The sequence below is a fragment of the Phascolarctos cinereus genome, unplaced genomic scaffold, assembly GCF_003287225.1.
Source record: "Phascolarctos cinereus isolate Bilbo 61053 unplaced genomic scaffold, phaCin_HiC Scaffold_9;HRSCAF=440, whole genome shotgun sequence".
NCBI classification, from domain to species: Eukaryota; Metazoa; Chordata; class Mammalia; order Diprotodontia; family Phascolarctidae; genus Phascolarctos; species Phascolarctos cinereus.
The window spans coordinates 40,521,690-40,548,784 of NW_027556402.1; the positions used below are offsets into that span (position 1 = coordinate 40,521,690).

General features: G+C 34.2%; 1 protein-coding gene across 2 annotated transcripts in view; it reads right to left on the reverse strand.

Moving 5' to 3' along the window:
* Window positions 1–27,095, reverse strand: part of GRID2 (glutamate ionotropic receptor delta type subunit 2) — a 1,695,829-nt gene that overhangs the window by 802,398 nt on the left and 866,336 nt on the right. For both annotated transcript variants that reach the window (XM_021008407.2, XM_021008405.2), the window contains exon 4: window positions 545–750. In XM_021008407.2, coding sequence (XP_020864066.1) covers window positions 545–750 — 206 coding nt within the window. The remainder of the gene's footprint in view (window positions 1–544; window positions 751–27,095) is intronic.

The window sequence follows — 27,095 nt, forward strand, 5'->3', positions numbered from 1 at the left end:
AATATGAGGATATGGCAATATAAAACAAACAGTGTTCATTGCTTTAGAAAGTTTCGCAGTTTTAATTACTAATGATGCTACATAATTCACAATGCAGAAGTGTATCTGCTGTATGTTTTGTAAAAATAATGATGCCTAAGCAATAAGAGTTTCCTTTAAGTAAATCTTTACTAATAAAAGGACTGTGAATTTTAGAGCTTGCCAAAGAAAACATTAAGAATTAGTGAGAGTACACTGAACTCTCAAATTTATTTGTAAACTAAAAATCATTCATTCAGTTATGTAACTTTTACATCATCATAAAACTTTTTAAACTCCCTTTGGCCTTGTGCCTAAATACTCATAAATACAAATATTCAAAGCAATTAACTGAATAGTTGGGGTAAATGTGATGAGTAAAGAATCTGCCATGCTATTTCCCATTAGTGTTAATGAGAGTTGCAGAGTTAATTTCTTGGCACTTCTCCAAAATTGTATTATTCTCTGAGCCCAAACGTACACTTATTTATACTACATTCACACTGCCAATGTAATTTCTACTTACCTCTGTAATGAAGGATTTGGCTGTAGAAGGATTCATCACCAGAATGGCTCGTCGAAGGGTGTCTCTATAGCGGTTTAGTTCTTCTATTCTCATCGTATCAAAGAGAGTGGTGATCATTCTGTTGATGTTATTTTCTACTTTCTGCAGTGCAACATCCATCCCCTGCTGAGACCCTTTGTCCAAAAACTCTTGTATTCCACGGATATCTAGGAACATCAAAAACCCATCAGATGCTAATTAAAGCTCAGAAAAGAAAAGAAACATGCTTTTTGGCACCTTCATATATATATACATACATATATATATATATATATATATATATATATATATATATATATATATATATATATATATATATATATATATATAGTGTGTGTGTGTGTGTGTATACATTGATATATACATATATGTATAGATATACATACACACACACAGACACACACACACAGACACACACACACACACACATACACACACACACACATATATATATATATATATATATATATATATATATAGTTAGTTCTGTACTGAAAATAATCTGAAGGAAATGAAAGCTCACTTAGTTATCTGTTAGAATGCTCTTAAATTAAAAATATAACCTGATATGTTAGCATAAATAAAAAAAAAGCACCATAGATTGATACTTCTTTTCTTCATGTGTGCCTTCTTTTGAATCACCATGCCATTTGAAACACATATAAGTATTCCTAATATTTTTTTAAAATTCCTTATATAAAAATGAGAAAAAAAAATCCTCCTATCCTCTTTTCCTTCCCTCATCCCACCTCACTCCACAGGTAACAATAAATCTAAGATTATTCTTAAGGGGCATTCAGTATATTTTGTCTAACATAGATTAAATCCTCAAGCCATCCGCATTTCTGCTTATTAAAAGGAAATCCCAATGGGAAGAGATAAATGAGAAATTCTATTTAAGATAACTGAATAGTGTTATAAAATACTTGGGAGTTTACCTACCAAAAACCAAATGGGAAATATATCACTACAACTACAAAATACCCTTTAAGAAAATAAAATGATGATGTTTGCACAGCAATAATTTCTTTCTAATAAATCTTTACTGAGAAATGGGCTCAGAATTTTAGGGCCAAAATAAAAGTTAAGAATTAGTAAGAGTACGCCTCACTTTCAAAATATAAGCTTGATGCAATAGAGGCAACATTATCCATTTTGAAACCCAGAAACTGAGATATGTATCCAATTTACCTAAATGTAATGGTTCTGAGAGACAACATGATGTAGTGGAGAGAGGGCCAGGCAAGCAGGAAATAAGCAAGAATTCTGTTCAGGTTTTAACTCTGACTTATACTATTTCACTTTGGGTAAGTCAATTGATCTTCCTAGGTCTCCCTTTTCTTAAATGTAAAATAAAGGGCATTTGACTAGATTGCCTCTGATGTATTTTCTACCTCTAGATAATATCTGAAGTTATAGCATAGAATTATATATTTAACTTATATAATTAAATATTCAATTATAAAATGCAATATAACAATATAAAATTATATATTGTTGTATGTGAAAATATGATAAAATATAATACCATATAATAATATAACCTAATATGCAATCATAAAATATGTTGTAGAACAGTTGTTACTATGTAATGGTGAAGAACTTTCCTCTATAAGTTTGCTATGAAAATAAAATCAGACTTGTGGCAAAAAAAAAAAAGATTGAGGGGGGGTAAAGGAATTAGTTTGAGAAGTTAATGTTTCATGATACCTAAGTAGTTTATGCAACATATTTCATTTGCATTTAATTCATGTGAATTAGATCTCCTTAGTCAAAATTGGGTAAACTGAATATAATTTGGAAACTTTTTATCTAGAAAGTTTGTAGCTAATTCTTTAAAAGCATAACTTTTCAAAATATATTTTAATCTTTTAAAACAGGTTTGCAATATTTTTAGAATATGTTAAAATTGACAGAATAGGTACACCATTATTCTAAAATAAGCCAGGTTTCTAAAGCTCGTCCAACATGAATTTAATGCACAGATAAGGACAATTTTAACTCAATATAATAAAAAATGTTGATACAAACTTAAATATCAAAAACATAATGAGAACTGTTACAAATATTCCTACTTCTTTTGAAGCATTTTTAAAGTAATTTGTTACTACCTTTCGTGGGAGCACAGAAAAAGGTATTAAATACTCTTATTACTTTGATAAGAGGTACGTGCCACTGTATCATTTGGCAAACTTTATTTTGTATTTGAATAACCTCAGACACAAGAACTAGAAGAAAAAGAGATGGTGATTTGGACAAGAAGATGGTGGGGTGGGGAGATGAAAATAAGGAAAGCACATGGAAAAAGAACAAGAACATTAGACAGATTGAGATTAGTAGTTTGAAATCTGGTGAAAGAAAGAACAATATATGAGTAAATATAATTGAAAAAGGGGGACAGCAGTAGAAAAATAATACATATATATGTATATATCATCAATCGATAGTAAAGGGTAGAAAAGCTAAGTAGAGTTAAGCTGTAGATTGTTAAATCAAAGCACTTAATAAAAAAGAATGCTTTAAAAAGGTTGTGTTATCCCAGATTAATTCAATTCTATTCTGACAGTTCTTTAGATTGCTTGCCCATGTATTGAAAGAGGGGAAAAACAACTCTACGTTTATATTCTATGTGAAATTAAATACATATGAATTTCATCCTTTAATAGTTACTAGATAAAGAGTTGCAGTCAAGAAGTTGTGAATTAATAACCTGCCTCAGACTCCTAGATGTTCAACAATAGCAAATTACTTAAAGTCAGTGGCTCAACATCCCTTCCGGATGAGTCTGAGTAACTGAGGACTTGATCCTCAGAGGAGTATCCAGGGAAAATCTCCCCACACTGACAAACTGTATGTCTTCACAAAACCAAAGCAAATAAGGACAAACGAATAATTGGATACCATCACACAAAAATGTCCTGAAGTAATAAAAATATAATTGCATGTGTATAAGCAATATCAGATTGCTTACTGTTTTTGAGGAGGAGGGGAAGGAAGGAGGGAGGGATAGAATTTGGAACTCAAAACTTTTTAAACTTTCTTTAAACCTGTCTTAATATATAATTGGGAAAATAAAATATATTAAAATAAAAAGAAATATAATAACTATATTGTTGTAAAATATGTGTGTGTGTATGTATGTATGTATGTACTTGCTATATAAGTAGGCCCTGAATAATATAAAAAAAGAATTTAACAAATATTTCTTAGGTGCTAAAAGGGATAGTAAGATCTACTGAGTAACTGCCCCCCACCCCAAGAATAGTGAGAATTGTGACGTTTTTGAAGGAGTAAGTTTGTTTGTTTGTTTTTCTGCAAACCTCCAAACAAATCTCATCTTCATGGAGGGAAGAGAAAATAATTTAAAACAATAGTAGTAGAATTTATATAGTCCCTTAATGATTGCAAAGCACTTTACATGTTATCTCATTTGATCTATACCACAACCCTGTGAGGTAGGTGCTATTATTATTTCTATTTCAAAAATGAGGAAACTGAGGCACAAAGTGGTTAAGTTACTTGCCTATGGTCATAGAACTAGAAAGTACCTAAGGCAATTTATCTGATCCCAAATTCAGCACTCTATCCACTAAGCTAACCTGACTTCATAAGGATGGGTGGCAGGTCAACTTTAGAGATTAGAAGATCTTTCTTTAGGATCAGAGAAAAGAATGAAAGAATAGTATTTACTCTGATCCCTTTCTGGCAGAAAATGTTGTATTTACAATAGTTTATGATCTCCACAATAACTTAAGTGGTATATTCTGCCTTAAGTGCTGTAATAGGTTAAATCAAAAGTCCTTACTTGATAAACAAAATTAACCAGTCAATACATACTTGTAATTCTATTATTTGGTTTTTCTAATGCAAATCACTGGCACTTCACACAAACATTTATTGTTGTTCTAGTTCTTTATGCTAAATTTTTCTTCATGCCTACCATTATGCTTTAAAAGACAAAGTAAAAGATTGCCAGTGATTAGTTTCAATAATCTTTAAAGAAGAGACAAGCTTCTAAGGCTGTGTTTCCTTTGCTTAAAGCTGTCTGGCCAAAAACATATTAGCATTAAAATAGGTAGTATGAGCACAGGAAATGTTAATAAAGACTCAATGAATGAGGAAAATATCCTGGAAAGGATTATGAATGAAGGAAAAATTAAGTAAAAGTGGCAGCAGGGCCAAAAGGGACAGACTAAACAGTAAAAGGCTTTTGAATAATAGTTTAGACATGTTCCAAATGAAAGAACTCACAGAGATTTACCAGTGTTTGTCTCTATGTGTTGCAGATGTATTTTCCAATGTACGGGGAAAGGGGTTATTGATCAGAGAAATCTTGATCAATTTCATTTCTCCCCAGTAGAGTTGACATAACATCATTAGAGAACAGAATGGGCAGGTAACTGAAACAAGGGTATCGGATTTGGAGTGGCTTATGCTCTGAATGACTTATTCTCAGGGTTGGATCATGGCTTTCCTAATCATGCCACCCTCCTAACTACAATAATAAAAATGAACATAACACCAGCAGATACTATTTATTTCAGTCGTAGTTCAGTGGCAGAAATGCATGTAAAACTCTCCAACATGGCAGGATACAGCATAGAATTCAGAGAGATTAATTATTTCTGCATGAAGGATTTGATGATTGTGTCTATCAGAGGAGCCATATGGGTGACTTCTTGTACACAAATGGTGTTTGGGATATAAGAGTAGATGACAGAAAATGATGAATACATAATATAAATCAAATGCTGAGTTTAGGAGTTCAAGGATAAAGTGAAAAAGATAGAGGATGAACATGATGGAGAAGCAAACTAAGGATGTTTCTAATATGACCATTAAATTAAACATATCTACCACACATCTTTCTGAATGTGGTCTGAAAATGATGAGCTCTGATTTAAAAGACAATCAGTGTCTTTGGTAATTTAACCTACTTAGACCAAGGAAGAAGAATTATAGAAGTTATCATTCATACATCCAATTCAGTTCAAAGATATACTAAATATGTGTTATATACTACACAAAGGGGAGCACAAAGATGAATGAGCCATGTATAAACAGCTTTACATGACAGCCTTTCAAATTTTTTTTTATCACATCTTTCATACAACTTATCCCATATGAATCTTCACTGATTACATGTCGCAGTCTACTCACCTCATGCTTCTTCATTGCCTTTTGGGTGATCATCAAACTTAATTATCTGAAAATTTTTATGTTCTATGATATTGTATGATTTGAAGTCAGGAACTACAATTAGGAGACTAGGTTAAAAAAGTTTGGAGTCGTTAAAATCTCTCAACAACGTAACCAAAGTCAAGACTACTCCTCTTATTTTCTGTTTATGATAGGTGCAAAAATCTAATGTGGTATGAGGATGAATTTCCTAGGTCAATCACCTACCAAAACAAAGGAATCCTTTGACAGACCATATCGGGAAGGTTGTTACTGACAATCTGAATATTATCCAGAGAAAAGTAAACAAAATAGTGATAGGATAAAAGACCACATCTTATGAAAATTAGGTAAATTAATCGAGGCTTGATTAGATAAAGGATTTAGGGTGACATTGAAGGTGTTTTCAAGTATCTGAAAGGCAGTCATATGGAAGAAGAGACCTGCTCTGCTTATTCCAAGAGGTCAGATCTAGGAGCAATGTGTAGAAGTTGGAATTCCTTGAGAAGTGATGGGTCCTTTGAGGGATTCCTTGTCAACCTAAAAATGATGTGAAATTTAAAATTCTATTATATTTTCCATATGTACATGGAAAAATCTACAAGTTCAGGTGCTACTAAAATCTGAAACATGTTATTTTATATTATTATACAATATTTATGCTATGCATACTTCTGTGTACGTATATACATAGATAGAGACACACATGTGTGTATCTCTATCTATATAGATCTATATATATGTAGATAGATAGATAGATAGATAGATAGATAGATAGATAGATAGATAGATAGATATAGACATAAATATAGATATAGGCTAGGCAATGGGGTTAATTGACTTGCCCAGGGTCACACAGCTAGTGAGTGTTATGTATCTGAGGTCAAATTTGAACTCAGGTCCTCCTGACTCCAGGGCCAGTGCTCTATCCATTGTGCCACCTACCTTCCCCCTGATGCATATATATTTTATTGGATCATTTAAAAAGACAAATTATTTTATAACAAATGATAGTGATCTGTCCCTTGTCTTAATAGCTGGCCTCTAAAATTCCACCTCAGGAATACTTCTTCATAGAGATAATTATTAAGGCAGAAGTATCCAAAGAAAAGAGAGACAAAGATTCTAAAAATCCTTCACTTTGGCTCCCAATGAAGCCAGGATGCTTAGCAAGTAAAAAAGTACCAGAGCCTTGGGGCCAGATCATATTGTCTCTGAAGGCTCCTGTCCTCTGGAATAGAATTTCAGTCTAAGTATGTATCTTAACTGATAGAATATTGTGTCTAAAAGTCAATGAGTTTGGATAGAGAAAAAATGTCTCCTAATTTGTTTTAGAAATTATTTTCCAATATTTCTTGCTTTCCAATAGTATTACAACCTCCACAACTTTTCTTAAACTATATGCTGACTATACTGACTCTACAATCATAGATTAATTTTGACTACCCCAGAACCTTATACCTATGTGTCATGAATATTTATAGATTTCCCACTCATTGGGTAAACTCCCTGGAGATAATCTGTGGGAGAATATGGAAGAGAATTGCACAAAATTGCCAGCATGGATTCCTTAAAATCTACCCCACTGGAGAAAACATCCCAAATATGGGATCATAGATCTCTTAAGCAGCTAGGTTGGTGCAGGAGATAGTGTGTTGGACCTAAAGTCAGGAACACTTGAGTTCAAATGCAGTCTTAGACAGTTACTAGCTTTGTGATCCTGGACAAGTTACTTAATCTTTCTATACGTCAGTTTCATCATCTGTTGTATTTGTTGTCATTGTTTGACATTTTCAGTCATGTCCAAATCTTCATGAATCAATTTGGGGTTTTCTCAGCAAAAATATTGGAATGCTTTGTCATTTCCTTCTACAGTTCATTTCACAGATGGGGAAACTGAGAAAAATGGTGTTAAGTGACTTGTCCAGTGTCATACAGCTAATAAGCATCTGAAGCCAAATTTGAACTTAGGAAGATGAGTCATCCTGACTCCAAGCCCAGCACTTTATCCAGTATGTCCCCTAGCTGCCCCTTCATCATCTGTACAATGGGAATAATAATAGCAGCTTGGTTGCTCAACAACAACAAAAATGAGATTATGTTTAAGTACTTTGTAAATCTTAAAGTGCTATATAAATAAATACTACTTATTATTTTCATAATGATATTGTTAAACATTTGGGTATTCAAAATATTACTTTCTATAAAATCATGTTATTTAAAACTATATCTATTATTCCTTGTGTTCTTAGAGACACTATTATAAGTAGGAGAACACTGTCTGATGAATCAATATCACTACAGTCTCCATAAACACCCAAAATATCTTTTCCATTTCTATAGGATGTTCCTCAGGAATCTGATATTGTCATTGATTCAAACATCACAGCCAGCAATTCATTTTAAATATATAGCAATACTTGGGTAATGGTATCACAGTATGAATGGTTTGACTTCCCATAGGGTTGGTTAATTGAAAACATAAGTAAACTTGCATGCTTCTAGCACAATTACACTTGTGAGATTTAAGAGATGAAGGGAGGGAGGGAGGGAAGGGAGAGAAGAGAGGAGAGAGGAAGAGAAGAGAGAGAGAGAGAGAGAGAGAGAGAGAGAGAGAGAGAGAGAGAGAGGGAGCGAGAGAGAGAGAGCGCAGAAAAAGACTTTGACATCTCATCCAATGGTTGCAATTTACATATGAGGAAACTGGGGTCCAAGAGGTAAAATTGTTAGTCAATCACTAGTAAATAACAAGAATCTGAGGTCTCCTGAAACCATGTCCAGTACTATTTATGAATGAAACATCATTTGGAACTGCAGCTCTAGACTGACAGATCCAGGTTCATTCTTAAAGGCTTACAAAGACAGTAATATTCAATATGGCTTGATGTGTCTATCCAGATAATTATTTTGAAGACTTCTGGATTTACTTCATTTCTGATAGTTCACCTGCTAGTAATCATAGGTACCAATACCACGGCTACCATAGATAATTGATCTGTTAGAGACCACAACCCATTCCATTCCTTTGCCTGCAAACCTCTTTTGATAGTCATTTAACATTGTATGAAAACCCAGAGAGCACCTAGACTGTTCAATCAGCACTCACTTTCACCATCAGACTTTTCTACCTGCTTTCCCAGTTGTACTTGACAACCTTTATACTGCTATTTCTAGGCAAATGACTCTACTTTGTTAATATGTTACAGCCTCAATTCTCATCTGCAATGTTTTGGGAACTATGATTCCTGCCCTGGAATAATAAGTTTCACTGGAATATTATTAATTCTTTTAAAATATGGGCCCTTATTTCATAGAGAAACTTTGGGGTCCTTGTTAAGTACCGCTTGATTTCTAAAAGGAATAAATAATTGTTACTATTTAATCTCTTGTTTTCCTCCTGTTCAGTTCTGGATCCCATTCACTGTCCATGGCAGTGTCTGTCTAATATAATTACACACACATAGAAATATATTTGTATGTTCACATGTGTATATGGTGAGACATCTCCCTGTATCTACATATTAAGTTAATGCAGTATATCAATATGTATCTATGTACATAAGGATAGGAACTAGATTTGTAATTTCTTTGGGAAAGGGAAATACTGTATGAACCATCTCTTTTTCTAGAGTACAGGTTGGTACCTTCTTTGAAACTTATAATTTTATCCTCTAAATCATTATTTGTTAGAGAAATTCAAATTAAAATAACTCTGAGGTACCACCTCACATCTATCAGATAGGCTAATATGATAGAAAAGGAAAATGATAAATGTTGGAGAGCATGTGGGAAAATTGGGACACTAATGCACTGTTGCTGGAGTTGTCAACTGATCCAACAATTTGGAATGATATCCAAAGGGCAATCAAACTGCACATGTCACTTCATCCAGCAATATCATTATGAGGTCCGTACCACAAAGAGATTTTAAAAAAGGGAAAATAACCTACACGTCCAATAATATTTATAGCATCTCTTTTTGCGATGGCAAAGAATTGGAAATTGAGGGGATGTCTATCAAATGGGGAATGGCTGAACAAGTTGTGGCATATGAATGTAATATAACTATTGTGCTATAAGAAATGATGAGCAGGTGGATTTCAGAAAAACCTGGAAAGTCTTACATGAACTGATGCAAAGTGAAGTGGGAAGAACCAGGAAGACATTATACGTAGTAACAGCATCATTGTGTGATGATCAGCTATGTTTGACTTAGCTGTTCTCAGCAATACAATGATCCAAGACAATTCCAAGAGGCTGTTAATGGAAAATGTTATTCACATCCAGAGAAAGAATTGATGGTTAAGCATGTAATTTTAATGTTGTTTGTGTGTTTTCTTCTCTTTTGTTCTGTTTCTTCTTTCATGTAATTAATGTGGAAATATATTTTACATTATTTCACCTGTAAAACTTATATTAAACTGTTTATTAACTTAAGGAAGAGGGAGAGGAGGGAAGAAGAAAATTTGGAAATCAAAATTTTATTAGAAAAACAATATTGAAAGTTGCCTTTACATATAGTTGGGAAAAATAAAATACCATTTAAAAGAAAAAAATGAAGTCATTAATATCCTGGTTAAAGACAAACTTTACAGGAAGGAAGAAAAAAAAAGAAATTTATAATTTTAGAGATTTGCCTAGAGTATCAAGAAATTAATAATATGACTTGCTGAGGGTAATATAGACAGTAGGTGTCAGAGGTGAGACTTTAATCCAGTTCCTCCTGATTGAGAGGTCAACTTTCTGTCTGCTATGTCTCAGTAATAGTCTCTCTCTCTTCCTCTCTCCTTTCTTCTTTCAGAATATTATTCAGACTGTAACTATATAACTTGACTGATAAGCCATAGTTTTTTTTTCTGTCAGTATTTGTGTCTATCTACACAAACATACAAATACATATATAGTACATATGTGATATATGTAAGTAATATATAGTTCTTCCTGGTTTGGTGGTTGGCTTTCTGTAAACTAAGTCACAATGATATTTTCATTCTTTCTCTCTCTCTCTGATTAGTTTTATTGATAAACCAGAGTTTTGTTCTGTCATCAACTCTATATAAGTACGTATGCATATATAATACCTACATATGTTTGTATATATGCTGGTAATACTTATACATATGTAGTCTAGCTGTATCTTTCATGTATCTAGATCCACATGTATGTATGTACATGCATTAAAGAAAAAAACAACTTTAGCAATCATATGTCTTTCTGTTTTAGTTATCATATGATAATGATCAACAAGGCTATCAAGGTTTTGCTTTTCACATCTTAACAGATGTAATAGTAGATGTAAATAGAAATCACATGTGGCTTGGATTTACATGGATCAGATGTCATATGTGAGAGGAACCTTTAAGTAAGTGATATTTTGCTCTTCCCAAATACCTATTAGTCAATAGTATGCTTATAAAAAAAGATGTTTACTGGAGAACATTATTTGCTAAAGTTTTGCTCTTCCTTTTCCATACCTTTATCAAGGATGTCTTTAAAGTGTGTATATATTATTTTATCATGAAATTTTTTGTCAAGAGAGGAGGAAGTAATCACATGTGTTGGTCAGGTGTGGGAAACCTGCATGGATCCAGTCAAAGGGCCGCACTTGAGGAACTAGAGGGCCATGTATGGCCTCAAAGGCACAGGTTCCCCACTCTGATGCTGGTAATTACAAAGACTATATCTGATGCCCTGGAACCATGTCCAGTATCACTAGAAAACTGATGTTAAAAAAGAGATCAGCCTCCTGATCACTTTTTTTTTTTGCAATAAGGTCTGCTTGTTTTCAAAACTTTTGATATTCTTTTCTTTTTCAAGTACCCCAGGAATAGATCCTTCAATGATCCCAAATTTGGTGGACTCCATCATAGATCTTGCCTGTGTCCACTTGGTAGACTGCTCCTTCAGTCTCAATTTTCTTTATTGTCATTTCTAGTTTTTCATCCTTATGTAGCACATGCATGATCATGATTTTAGAGTTTATATGTGATGGTACCATTCTCATTGAAAAAGGAAAATTTGTTATAGAAATCTTTAAGCATCTTTTCCCTTTTTATCTATTTGTTGATCCTCTTCCAGTTTCATCTTTACGTACTCTTTGGGTGATCTATAATCCAGCAAAGATAAAGTATCTGCTGAAAATACTTGCCACACAACAGAGGGCAGCCATGGTGGGGATGACATGATGATGACATCACTAGAATAGCCCTACAGCAATAGAAACTTGAGCTGTCTTTTGATGCATGCACCTGTTGTCCATGTTCCCTGACATATATATTTCGTATGTGTCTGTTTCTCCATACTTGTACCCTGCTTATACTTATTCTTTATTTATGGTTTGTTTATTTGTGGGAAAAGGTATCGTAGGCTTATGAGGGAGTGATTTATTGCTGCTTTTTATGTTATTTCATTTAAATGACTTTGCTTTGAACTGATTATATCCTTTCTACTAATTTGTAAATTAATTAGTCCTACATCAATGGGGTTAATGAGCTATGGGTTATTGAAGTGGATATGGACTCACAAAATTGCTGAAGTGTGCTGTCCCCTTGTTGAGATGGGATGCCACAGATAGGTGCAACACTTAGTTTTATTGATAGTATCATTTTGATAGGATATGATAACAAGTTGACAACATGGTCTATAGACATTTAGTAAAATATTTTTCATTACATACCAATGTATGCATATGTCCTATATGCATATAATATGTATATATTCTAACAGATCATTTTTAGAATCCAACCTGTGTTAAAGTAAGATCATCATCTTATGAGAACAAAGAGGGTATTAAAACTATGACTATCATTCACATTGCTACCGATTCTAATTAGCATCCCCATGAGGTATAATGTTCTTTATCTAATAGTCAAATGTCATTCAAACTGTACTGAGATTCTATTGAAAATGCTGAAGCAATAATTCTGAATCTGATTATTATAATCAAATATGATTCTTTAAAAAAATGGATAGGTAAAAGAATAGATAATTATTAGTAAATAATTACTTGGTATTCTTCTTCCCTTTTCCCCTCTTCTTAAGTTATTTTTCCTTTGAGAATTTTTTTTTTTCCTGAGTGCTTGATCAATTCAAAGTCAAACACCATTATTGCCAGAGAACTCCTCAGCACTGCAGGCTTCGGATATGACTCAGAAATTGTTTTTGTCACCCTAGTTACAGAATGAGCTCAAATTTTGTATCAAATTAACTTTTATTTAAAATTTTGGAAACTCCTCTTGAAAAAGCTGAAGAAAATGGATAGTTGCTTCCTGGCTAAGATCATAGACCTGTAGCTAAAAGGGACCTCCTTGATAGAATATCTATTAATATAAAGAAAATAGTTCAAAAATAAGTCTGAATTGATAATGGTGTTATTTGAGGCCCTTTGGAGTAATGAAACCTGAAGAATGGCCAAATGAGTAGCAAATAACTCAAATTGTCTAGCGGAGGGCTTGAGAATTTTATGATTTACCAGACAGTTGGAAATAGGCTTAGAATAATTATAAACTTCAGCAATTAATTAAAAGAAATGTATCCTTTTTATGAATGTTGATTAAAATTACAAGATGAAGTGGAAAAAATTCATATGGATTAAATAAGAATCTCTCCTTTAATCAAGTAGTCAGTCAGTCAACAAACATTTGTTAAGTGTTTACTATGTGCCATGTGTTGTACTAAGCAAGATGTCAAGTAATTCCCGGGTTGCTCCAATAAATCATCAGAACATCAGTCATTGAGATCACTGAAACATGACTTTTAATCATTCAGCTTCTACACTCATGACAATCATTTTACCTTAGATATATATGTATATGTGTGTGTGTGTGTGTGTGTGTGTGTGTGTATATATATGTATATATATATATATGTATATATGTATATATATACATATATATATACGTATATATATGTATATATGTATATATATATACATATATATACATATATATACATATATACATATATATACATATATATACATATATATATACACACACACACACACACATACACATATATATGTATATTTGTATATATTTTTTGTGGGAGTATTTACTAACATAATCAAATACCTCAAATACTACAAGCGTCATCTGTGTATTCCACATAGCACCTAGCATAATTTATACATAGTAGATACTCAAGTATTCAACATTTAAATAAAAATTTAAATTTCAGTGCTAACATACTTATCTACTCCAGAAACTATATTGGTTCCCTACTACATCTAGAACAAAATCCAAACTTCTGTGTGTACATTTAAATCTTATACAATCTAGTGTCAATTTACCTTTTCAGATACATCACATGGTATTTTCTCACACACTCAGTCAATCTGTTCTATATGGTATTCTCCATATACAACATGCTATATCCCACTTCCATTCTGTTTTGGCATGAGCCTTTGCACAGAACATGGGATAGCCTCCCTTCTTACATGCATATTTTAAAATTCTCACCTTCCTTCAATTCAAGACTCACAATTTTCTCAATAAAATTATCCCAAATCAGTAACATAGACTATAACAAGGATAAACAAACAAAAACTGCCATAAATCTGTGTTTAAGTGCCAAAGGAAGTAGCACTATACAGGTTTGGCAAGATTCAACTTTACAGTTGAATGACCTAGGGGCTGGATAAGCCCTTGTTCTTCCAGGATTTAGTGATCTGCCTTCCCCTTGCCAAACTTCCTTTAATTATATTTAAATGTATATTAGGTATATCTTCTATATCTTCCCATTAGAAAGAAAGCTCTTTGAGGGAAGAAAATGTTTCATTTTGTCTTCATATTTTTAGTGCTCAGGATAATGCCTTTAGCATACAAGGCAAGCAATATGTTTACTGAATTGAACATCTACTAACTACATTCCTACAAGTAAATAAATCAATTAACTTTGCTAGGCCACAGTTTCTCCAACTATAAAATGGTCATATTAATATTTATAGTATCTATTTCTTTGTTGCTAAAAGAAAGAGCAATTTGCAAATATTAAACTCTTTATAAATATGACTTTTTGTGATATAATATGATTAAAGTGCTTTATAAACAACAAAGCAATAAATATTAACTGTCATACTTTTGATAGATTTGGTTCACATAAAACTTCATTAATATATGGAATCTATTTCTATAAAAATAAGAAATATAGATGTTTCAGACATTTATATCAATATATGCACTTTACCAGAAATAAACACAAGTGGTATCAATTAATTGAGGTTTCTGGAAAATGAAAAGGACAAGAAAAAGTACCTTTCAATCTATGACCTAGTAATTATAAAATGACTCATCTGATATTTCTCTGGCATCTTTTTAAAAAAATTAGTACTAGACCCTTCCCTTAAACATGCTTTCTTATTATTTTTATAACACTATTTTAAAGTGTGACTCTTCACTACCTTAACATGATATTAGATAGCCCATAATTTCCATTTTTTTGAACTAATATTAATGATGAAATTTATAGCTTATCATAAGTAAAAAGTTAATAGTAGACTTTTTGGGGACTGAATGAATTCAAGTCCACATGCACAAATCAATTTTGTACTAAAGTATGAAAAGAACTTCCAGATGGCCTAAAAATGGTGTTTATAAGCTTTGAAACCATGGAAAAATTGGGACTACCAGAAAACTAAATGTTTGATTGTTCAAAAAGAACAATGAGCCAAATTCCAGAAACCGCAGACCAATGAACTTGTATGTCATGCTTAGTGTATCTTCTTTCCCTCACCTCTATCTCTTAGAATGTTGAGCTTCCATCCATGCTTAGCTCAGGTTCCATTTTCTCTGTGTGGATTTTCCAGGTCTCCCTGGTTGTTAGGGTTTTCTCCTTTGTTAAAGGAGCTTGTATTTGACTTAATTTGTATTTACATATCCATTTATATGTTGAAGTCTCCAAAAGAATGTAACTGACTTACAGGCTGGGCCTCTTTTCTACCTTTATGTTTCTATCCCCAGCACTTAGCACAAGGCTTAGCATATAGAAGGCATTTAAGAAACTTTTATTAAACTGAAATGAATAGAATGGTCATCTATGGAAAAATTCAAGAGCATGCAATCCTTTTCAAATCAACATAGATTCTTATGGAACCTTTCAAAGGATAAATAAGGGGAGAGAATAATTAGTAGGAGTTAGGATAGGCGAACTAAAATTTGTCATGCCACAGATACCATTTTTGATTTTAGCAAGACATTTGACTAAGTATCATATATCAACTTAATAGAAAAAAAAATAGAAAATGTGGGCTGTTTAATATCATATTAAGGTAGTTAAGAGTCACACTTTAAAATAGTGTTATAAAAATAATAGGAGAGCATGGTTAAGGGAGGGTTCTAGTCCTGTACCATATGACTTTGCTTTTGGATCTGTCTTGTTTATTACCTTTAACAATGATTTGGAATGCAGACAAAAGAAATGCTTATTAAAGGGATAAAAAAAACCCAAAATTTCAAAAGGATAGTTCATGCTGTATATACCAGAATCAAAATTCAGTATTTCCTAAATGAAGTGATACCAAATCTGCAAAATAAAACTTAATAAGGATAAAAAAAACAAATAAAAATTGGTATAAACCTGTGTTTAGGTTTGTGAAAAAAAAAGGCACAATACAGATTTGACAAAATTCAATTTTACATTTGAATGATCTAGGGGTTTTAGTTAGCCACAATAAAAAAAATAGGTACAGTGTGTGTGTGTGTGTGTGTGTGTGTGTGTGTGTGTGTGTGTGTGTGTGTGTAATGTAACCACTAAACATTCTCAGGATCTCTCAGGCTATAATATTAGATGTTTCCAGACCAAATAAAGTAATGATATAACAATATTCTGTTCTGATCAGAGCTCATTTGAAGAGTTGTCTTAAGCAAAACACTTAAAGAGATTCATCAACTAAACAGACTGTACTGAAAGGAATATATCCCGATGCTGAAAGATCTAAGAATTATTTCACATGAGGAACAGTAAAAGACATTGTTAGTAATTTGCCTGGAGATGAAAGAAAGCAACTTTGATAAGAAAGTCTACAAAGTAAAAAAGAAAACTCTTATTGGAAGGGCTATCATCTAATAATGGGAATAATAGCTTGTTCTGTGTAATGCCAGGTAGTGGAACCAAGACCAAAGCTACATAAAGTCATACTAAGAACTCCTAATTATCTGTAAGGCTTCACATATGGAAGAACTCTCTAACAATTTCCACCCCAAATGGAATGTTTTAACTCATAAAGTAATGCTCTGTCCATCAATGAAAGTGTTCAAATAAAACCTAGATAGCTATTTCTTAGTGATATTGTAGAATAGACACTTTCTTTTGATGGAGGACATTTAATTTTTATTACATATACACACATAAGGTGATATATATATGTGTACGTATGTATGTATATATATATACGTATACACACTTAAAAGCATTTATTCTTTGGTGAGAAACTGATGGAAAATTCTTAGATTTTATGTTTTGTCTAGTTTGGAAGACAGTAGATAAAAAGCTAGGCCTACAGTCATGAAGGCCTGAGTTCAAATCCAATCTCAGCTATGTGACTTTGGTTGAGTCGCTTGACCTGCATTTAAAACATAGTCCTCTCATCTATAAAATGGGAATAATAATAGCGCTTATGTCCCAAGGGGGTTGTGAGAATCCAATGAGATAAAATTTGTAAAGTTTTTATCATAGTACCTGGCATATAACAAGTGCTGTATATAAATGCTTAATTCCTTCACTTTCTATTCTATTTGAAATTGCTGCTGATAATATTAAACTCTCTGCTTCTTAGTCCAGCAACAAGAGCAAAGCTGTTCATGCTAACTCTCCTGTTCTTTTTCTATGAAATAAAAAAGTTAGCCTGATGGGCCTATCACTTAAGCAGATTACAGTGTTTGAAAATATCACTGAGTAGATAGGATTCCTTTTCACAAAAATTTCCTCTTTGTGAGGATTTCCACGTATCTATTAGGTGTCGTCATCTGCCTATTTTTTAAAAATCTAACTTCTCTCTTTTGAATGCCACTTGCCCGATCAGTTACAGCTGTTATTTTCTAGCTATCGACATTGATTTTTAAAGAGAAACTAATATTTTGATAAGCCCTCACGCATAGGGATCATTTTGCTGTGTTGTCTGCTAGGTAAGAACCTCCAAGGGCTCCCAGATGCTAATGTTACATGGGCAATCCTATAGTTTGTATTCTGTTTGTAGATCTTAGTGAAATATTTACTTATCATCCCTGAATGACAATTTTGCTTCTTGAGTTATTCACCAAACTGGTAAAAAAAAATATTAATTGATTGGGAAATGGCTAAAACTGGTAGTGCATAAATGTGCAAGTCTCATCATGCTCTTCCCCTGGTCAAGAATATTAAGTGGTCAGTGTTTGTTTAACAACAAGCAATTTGGCTCCATCCCTTTTTTTTTTGCCAGACTTATTTCACATTCTCCCTTTATGTTCTGGCCAAGCTCTTGTATTTGCTGCTTCCTGTATACAATAATCCATCTTCTATCTACATTTCTTTTCCTAGGATGCCCTGTTTCCTCAACACTTGTCTCCCACTTAGTCTCGCTAGCTTCCTTCAGGTTCAGCTCAGATGCTATCTCTTACATGAGGCTGAAGAATTACTACTGGCCTGAAAAATATAAGGATTTATGCTGCATATGCTTTCTGTCTACTCATCCATATAAGTAGCATATTCCACATTAGCATGATATTTCTTGGAAAGCATCACAGCATGGGTGAAATTGCAGACAGAAAGATATAGGTTTGAATCTTGCTTCTGTCACTTATGGGCAAACTATTGAAGTGCATTGAATTTGAATTTCTTCATCTTTAAAATGCGGATAATCATACCTGAAATACCTACATTACACAAGAGTTGTGGTATTCTTAGGAGATAATACACACACACACACACACACACACACACACACACACACAAACACACGTTTGCTAAACATTAGAGTAAAATATATATCATTTACAATGTTTGGAGACAAAGACAATACCAATGCTTAGCACAGTATCATGTGTATGAGTGTGTGTATGTGTATCTCTGAGCGGCTAGGTGGTACAGAGGATAGGCGGCCTGGAGTAAGGAAGACTCATCTTTCTGAGTTCAAATCTAGCCTCCCTCAGACACTTAGTAGCTGTGTGACATTGGGCAAGTCACTTAACCCTGCTTGCTTCAGTTCCTCAACTGTAAAATAAGTTGAAGAAGGAAATGGCAAACCACTTCAATATCTTTGCCAAGAAAACCCCAAATAGCACCATGAAGAGTAGTTAGCTTTTATTTTAGGTACCATGCCAAATGCTTACTATTTGGTGCAAATATACATGTATTTAATAATATTGTTTTGTCATCCTTGATACTTCTGAGGAAAGTATTGTTTCCCCATTCGTTCTTTCTTGACTATATGTATTTTTTATGTTACTTTGTCTGAAATCATGATTGTAACTTGTCCCTTTGGAAAACTGTCTGCCACATAATATATTTCCTTCTAGCCTCTTGTTTTAACTCTATATGTACACTTTTACTTTTCTAAGTATCTTTCTTATGAGAAGAAAATTGTTTTTCTTTTTTTTTTTAAATTCCATTCTACCATTCTTTTCCATTTTATGGACACATTTAGTCCATTTTCATTCCCAGATATAACTGTTAACTTTGTTTTCTCTCTATCAAATTTTGTTATGTTATTCATCATGGTACATGTATAATGAATTACTATTTCTGTGAATAGGGTTCCACATATGAAGATATTCCAAACAATGAGATAAGAAAAAGATGAGTCCATGCGTAGAGAAGGAGAATTTTGAAAGACATTCTTACACATAGAAAGGAGAAAACATGCATTTGTTAGGTGCCTACTGTATGCCAGGCCCTATGCTAAGCGTGTTACAAATATTATCTAATTTGATGCTCGTGATATTCCTGGTAGGTAGGTGATATTATTATCCCCATTTTACTGCTGAAAAAAGTGAGGCAGATAAAGGATAAGTAAGTTATCCAGGGTCACACAATTCATCTTCTTAATTCCCAGGCCCAGTACTCAATCTGCTGAGCCACCTGGCTCTATCTGGATGATTGATAAAGGAGCCTGATACATAGTAGGTGTTTCATAAATTTTTGTTGAAACTGAATTCTATAAGTATTGCATTACAAGGGGCTCCTTGAAAGGAAACAAGGAAATACTAATTAGCTTCACATTTTTTGAAACAATAAGGAAAAGTGGGAAAGTGGGAAAGGGGATAAACCGAATCTCTTAGAAAGGAGAATAATGGATAAAATGTCATCCAGACTAAGAGAATATTGGAAGGGAATAATAGGGAGGATTCTGGATGGCATATTTACCTCATCTGGCAAAGGAAATGATAGAAAAGAAATAGAAATTAACAATAAATGCAGAATTAAGAAATCTTGTCTTAGCAGAGAGTGACAGATAAGTCTGTGTGAGGAGGCTCAGGTGAGACTGTTGTAATCAGAACAAATGGTAAAGACCTAGAATTGATTTTTAAAAAGAATGAATATGTATAATGCATATTAGATTGTTTGCTGTCTCAGGAATGGGGGAGGGGAAGGAGGAAGGGAAAGATATTCACAGAAATAGTAATTCATTATACATGTACCATGATGAGGTAGACAAAATTTTGATTCAAAGGACCTAGGCTGAATTCAGGTCCTTCTATTCACCAAACTTAACATTTTCATGTCATGAAACTCTATGGACATTAGATCATCTCCACACATACACACACACACACACACACACACACACACACACACACACACACACACACAAATAAGTAAATAAATGAAGAAATCTCATAGCAGACAATGTCCAAGTTTCTATGCTTATCCACGCTTGTGAACCTGTTAATTTATCCCCAACTTAATAAATTCACTTCTTTTTCTAGGATGATTCCTTTTTCTATTGTCATGAATGCTCTCTTAATGACCCTCAAATACGGTGAGGCCTTTAATGGGAAATTGCTTTGTCTCTTTCTTTATTCATTCCAGATATAACTATGTTTCTGGCCCACTCTACTTCTCTATTTCATTACCTCTGATAACCAATTCCAAGAAATAATGATTCAACTCTTTACCTTCATTGTTCTCTCTTTTATATTGCTTCTTTTTGATCTCTTTTTTCCTTAGTTTTTTTAAAATATAAACTCTCCATGCCCCATAGATAAGGCGAAAGCTCTAAAAAGACAGCATTATCATGTCTTTGAGGCATGTAAATTTTTAATTTTCTGCTCCATCTTTTCAAGCTATGTGAAATTTGTTGTCCTTAATTTTTTATTTAATGTTTAATTCAATGTTTCATGAATTTGCATGTAAATGCTCTCTTCATCCATAGTTTCTTCAGTGGAAATGATTCAAATTGATGACTTTTGCTTAATATCTATATTTTTTTCATTGACGGTTAGCTTTGATGGCTATGTTATTGTTATTTTCTTTGCTCATGGTGATACTATGTCCCAGGCTTTATTTCCACTTTTTATGGATATGGGGTAATCTTGCACAATTAGTCCTATTTCCCCATAGTACTTTAAGGGCATCCTCCTGACTACTTGTTGGCCACCTAGGTGGCAAAGTAGACAGAATGCCAGGCCTGGAGTCAGGAAGGACCATCGTGCTGATCAAATCAGGCCTTAGACATTTCCTTGCTGTGCAACCCTGGGTAAGGAACGCAATCTTGTTTGCCTCAGTTTCCTCATCTATAAAATGAGCTGGAGAAGGAAATGGCAAACCACTCCAGTATCTTTGACAAGAAAACCCCAAATGAGGTCACAAAGAGTCAGACATGACTAAACAATAACAACCTGACAACTTATAAGATTTGCTCAATGTTAAAGTTCTAGAGTTTAAGCCACAACATTATAGGAGAGTTGAAATTGGTGCTGTTTCTACATTTGTAAAAAGATCAACTAAGATGTCTTTCAGAAGAAAATTTGTGGAAATGAAAAAAATAGAAGAAAAGGGGAGACAGCTAGGTGGCACAGTGGGTAAAGCTCTGGCCTTGGAATCAGGAGGACCCAGGTTCAAATTTGGCTTCAGACACTTGACACTTACTAGCTGTGTGACCCTGGGCAAGTCACTTAACCCCAACTGCCCCACCAAAAAGCAATAAATAAATAAACAGATAGACGGATAGACAGATGAATAGATAGATAGATAGATAGATAGATAGATAGATAGATAGATAGATAGATAGATGGATAGATACATTTGTGGAAATGTGCCATGATATTTCTCTCTTTATACCTACAAAATTTGACTTTTTCTACTCCTATGGGATTAAGTGTATATACTGGCTTGCATTATCGATATCTGTGCAGCTTCCTCATTCCCTGCTAGATTATAAGCTCTCAGAGGGCAGAGACCATATCTATTTCATTGTATCAGTCAACATTTAGTAAGCACTAAATATGTGCCAGGAAATCTACTAAGCGCTGAAGATATAAAGGAAAGATTAAAAAAAAAACTGAAAAGAGATCACCACCTAATGAGGGAGTCAATAGATACATATACGATAATTACAAAACTTTAGAGACAAAGACATTGGCAGCAAAGAGACCAGTAGGAGCTTTTTGAAGAAGGAATCCGAGGACTCTAAAAAATTGGGAGAGGAGGCATATTCCAGGCAAAGGCGCAAAGACAGACTATAGAACTTCATGTATTAGGAAAAGTAAGAAGCAAAGTGTAAGATAATTGGAAAAGCAGCAAAGGGCCCATTGTGAATGGATTGAAATGCCAAATGAATAAGTTTAGAGAGACTCTTGAGTTAGCTGGGTTCGGAGGGCAATGACATGGTTAGATTTCCAATTCGGAAAAGTGTCTGGCAACACTTCGCCTGATAGATTGAAGTGAAAAGAAACTCGAGGCAAGGAGACTAATTTGAAGACTACTGCAAGAGTCCAGGTAAGAAGTGATGAGGGCATGAACTAAGGTTGTGTCTGTGAGAGTGGAGAGAAGGCGACGTGTAGAAGAGATGTTGTGAAAATAGAAAGTCAAAGATTTAGCAACGGATTGGATGTCATATAGATATGCATATACATTTAATCAGCAGCTAAATCTTTTAATCTGGTGTGTGTGTGTGTGTGTGTGTGTGTGTGTGTGTGTGTGTGTGTGTGTGAATGAGAGTGAGGAATCCAAGATATCACCAAGTTACAAATCTGCAAATACCTTTATTCACTTTCTCTCAGCTCCTTCTGCTCTAGTTGTCTCCTTGGGGGTTGGGAGGTTGTGTAGGGCACTCTTTAGCCATGGACTTGGGGGTACGGCCTTCCTATATATAGACTATGCAAAGATACGGACTTCTGATCCTATGCTGCCTCCTTTCTCCAAGTGCCTCAAGTTCTGATTCTTCAGCTTTAACCTATCCTATCTGAGTTAGAGGGAAGAAGGGAGGGGTGTGTCAGGCTGGCTCTGACTTCAGGTATGTCACAGCACTAGGGGGACTAGGGCAGGGATGGAGAAACTGTGGCCTCGAGGCCACACGTAGCCCTCTAGGTCCTCAAGGTACCTTTGTCTGAGTCCAAGTTCTACAGAACAGATCCTTTTATTAAGGGGATTTGTTCTGGGAAGTTAGGATTCAGTCAAAGGGTCACACTTGAGGACCCAGAGGGCCACACGTGCCTTGAGGACACAGATTCCCCAACCCTGACATGCAGCCAATAAGCCCAAGCCAAACTCTTTTTTCCCTCTGCCAGGGAAAAGGGTTAGGAGTGGAGGCAGAGCCCAACTTGGTGGGGGAAGGGGAGGAAGGGAGTGTCTGTTTTTGCTTAGTCACATGGAGAATATAAGAACAATATATAAGAAATCTCTATTAAAGTTTTATGTCTCAAAAAAAAAATCACTACCCTAGACGGTAATAAATAAGTTTGAATACGTGTAGATTTTGGAGGGAAAAGGGCTATTTTAGGCATGCTGAATTTAAGATGTCAATAGGACAATCAGTCAAAACATTCAATAGGCAATTAGTGATTTAGTTTTCAAGCTCAGGAAATAAATAGATCTGGGAATCATCTGGATTGAGACGATAACTGAGTCAACAAGATCTTATGAGATCACCAAGTGAGACAATATAACTGAAAAATAAAACAGGCCTGGGAGTGGGGAGACACCTATGATCAATGAGATAAAAAAAACAGCAAAATACATTGAGGAGTGGTCAGATGTGCAGGAGGAAGAGAATCAAGGAAGATCAATGTCATAAAGAACCACAGAGGAAAGCATCCAGGGTGAGAAGATACTGAAGTGTCCAACGCTGCAAAGAGGTTGAAAAGAATGAGGCCTGAGAAAGACCATTAGGTTTGATAATTAAAAAATAATAATAGTAATAGCACAGTAGTAGTAGTAGTAGTAGTAGTAGTAGTAGTAGTAGTAGTAGTAGTAGTAGTAGTAGTAGTAGTTTACAAAGTATCTTAAGTTTTGCAAAGCACTTCACAATTGTTATCTCACGTTATCTTCACAACAACACTGTCAGGTAGGTGCTATTATTATTCCCACTTTACAGATGAGGAAATGGAGGCAAACAAAGGCTGTGTCTGAGGCTGGATTAGAACTCAAGTTCTGACTCCAGGTACAGGACTGAGATCACTAGTCACTTTAGAGTAAGAAGTTGAGTGATGAGGTCAGACTCCAGATTGCAGAGGATTTAGAAGAGGGCAAGACCTAATTTAGATGGTATTTCAGACTTTATTTGGGAAGGACAGAGAAACAGAGTGCAATAGAGTGCTAAGCAGAGGATTTTCATGCATGTGGTGCATGTCTAGAGTCCTTAAATGACTTTCCCAAGCTCAAGTAGGTCATAATAGGGGCAGCTAGGTGGCGACGTGGATAGAGCACCAGCCCTGGATTCAGGAGGAACTGAGTTCAAATCCAGCCTCAGACACATAACACTTACTAGCTGTGTCACCCTAGGCAAGTCACTTAACCCCATTGCCTAGCCCCCCCCCCAAAAAAAAACCAAGTAGGTCATAATAGCAGGGATGCAAAGACAGATCCTCTGATTCCAGAAGCTGTATCTTTTCTACTGCACTCTATTTCCATTATATCAAAGATTCTTAATTTCATTGTTTACTGAGATTTCTTTTTGTTCAGTCCTTTCAGTCTCACCCAGTTCTTCATGACTGTATTTTGGGTTTTCTTAACAACGATATTGGAGTGGTTTGTCATTTCCTTTTCCAGCTCATTTTACAGAGGACAAACTGAGGCAAACAGGGTTAAATGATTTGCCCAGGGTCACATACCTAATAAGTGTCTGGGGCCAGATTTGAACTCAGGAAAATGAGTCCTCCTGACTCTGGTTCCAGCATTCTATTCACTGTGCCACCTAGCTTTCTTTTACTCAGATTAGAGCAGATTTTTTACTGAGGCCTTAATCATAATTAATTACTTTGGATAAAGTTACCTTCTAAGTAAATGGATATAGAGGCCTAAGGGAACTTAAAAAACATGAAAGATGTTTTAGAAGCAGAGTGCTTCATCAATACTTCAGCACATCAATACAGTTCTGTCCCAGTAGTCTGTGTGATGCCCTGTACAAATGGTGCTCAATCACTCTTCTAAGGAAAATTAATTCCTAATGGCCAAGAGAAAAGTCACATGAAATTCCTTGCGGTCGAACTTGAAACTTATGACACTGATAAATGGATATGTAAAGTGACACAGCCCCCCTTCAAAGTACAATATATTTGGATACCTTGATATTTTTTTTGGACTCTAGCCCAGTTTCATGGTAACAAGGTTTATTGTAAATACCAAAGGCAAACTTCCTTTTATTAAAGAAGGATATTACTGGAAATAATTTTAATGATATCAGAAAAGTAATTTTTAAATTCATAAATTGAATTATAAAGCAAAAGCAAATTCATTATCAGAATGAGGAAAAAATCTGATTTTTTAACCTTAAGACCCATCATGATGGTCAGGCGATCTTTCCTTACATTTTATTTCTAAAGGATTAACAATAGTAAAAAAAAAAAAGAGGCTTAAGGAAACAATACTCAAATATATCTAAATATTTCTGAGTACATGTGTAAAATGAAGATATTATACTAAATGCTCATTTAAGGTCTCTTTCAACTCTAAAATCTTAGATCCTACTCTTGAGTTGTCTGAATAGTTAGCCACATAATGACATTCTTCACTAGCCAATTAAAGTATTACCTGTGGTAAAAACATCTACATTGTAAAACATGTAAACTCCTTGACTAGTTACCAAGGAGTTCATGGCAGACATTTATCTTTTGGGGATGGTGAGAATGCAATTACATAAATCAATCAACTGTCTCTGTTGTCTAGATTGATATTTGAGGTTGTTATAGAACTTCTCTTGCTAAGTTCTTTAAAAAAAAGTTTGAGTGCGTATAGTTTTTTTTCCACATATTTGAAATACATTAAATTTTAAAAGTCTCCAAATGAAATTCGATCAGAAGCAAATTTAAACATAAACACAGGATAACACACATCATGTTGGTTTTCATGGACAAATAACTAATGCTTATTGATACATTCTAATTTCATATTAAATTCAAAACTAGATTTGCTTCATTCCATGATTATACTGATGAGCCAATTATTTTTTATTGTGCGTTTTATTCATTTAGGCCTCATTGTGACTTTCCCATGACCCATTAGTAATGTGAAAATTAAATAACAAAAACACAAGATTTCCTTCCGTAGGTAAAACAAAAGAGAATGACACAGACTTTTGGTTGAAGCATTACTGATCAAGCTTAATGGCAGTCTCATGGCCAAAACCCCATGCCATCCTTTGCATATTTAAGGCTAAGTACAAGTGCCACTTGTTTAAACTAGCTGAGAATCCACAGGGGCGCCTAATCATTACTTCCCAAAGTTCTGTCAATCTGTTTGTGCCTGGCTCTGTCAATGCCACTTTTTGGCTCATGCCTCTTACATAATCATTCTCCACTGCTTTGTACAAGACTGAGTTGATTATGAAAAGTAAACAACCTTTGTTCACTTATTTTTCACCAACTAAAATAAACTGTGCCATAAAAGACACCCCTTACTCTGATTCTTATTCATTACAAGTGCCAAAATATTGTCCTAGATTCCCAGGCCTATCTAGCCTGAGTAATGAAGAGCAGCCTAGTTCCAGAAGACTCCATCTCCACTCACAATCCATCACTTCACTACATTAGGACACATGGACTATATGAAATAGAAATTAATTAATTATTAAGATATTATCAAGTGTGTCAAGTTAGGCCTATATCATTCTTTTTAAGTAAGTGAAAACTCTACATCGCTTATCTAAAATTTAGAAAAGATGTGTGATTTGCTCAATGTCCCACTAGGAGATATAACAAGGTCA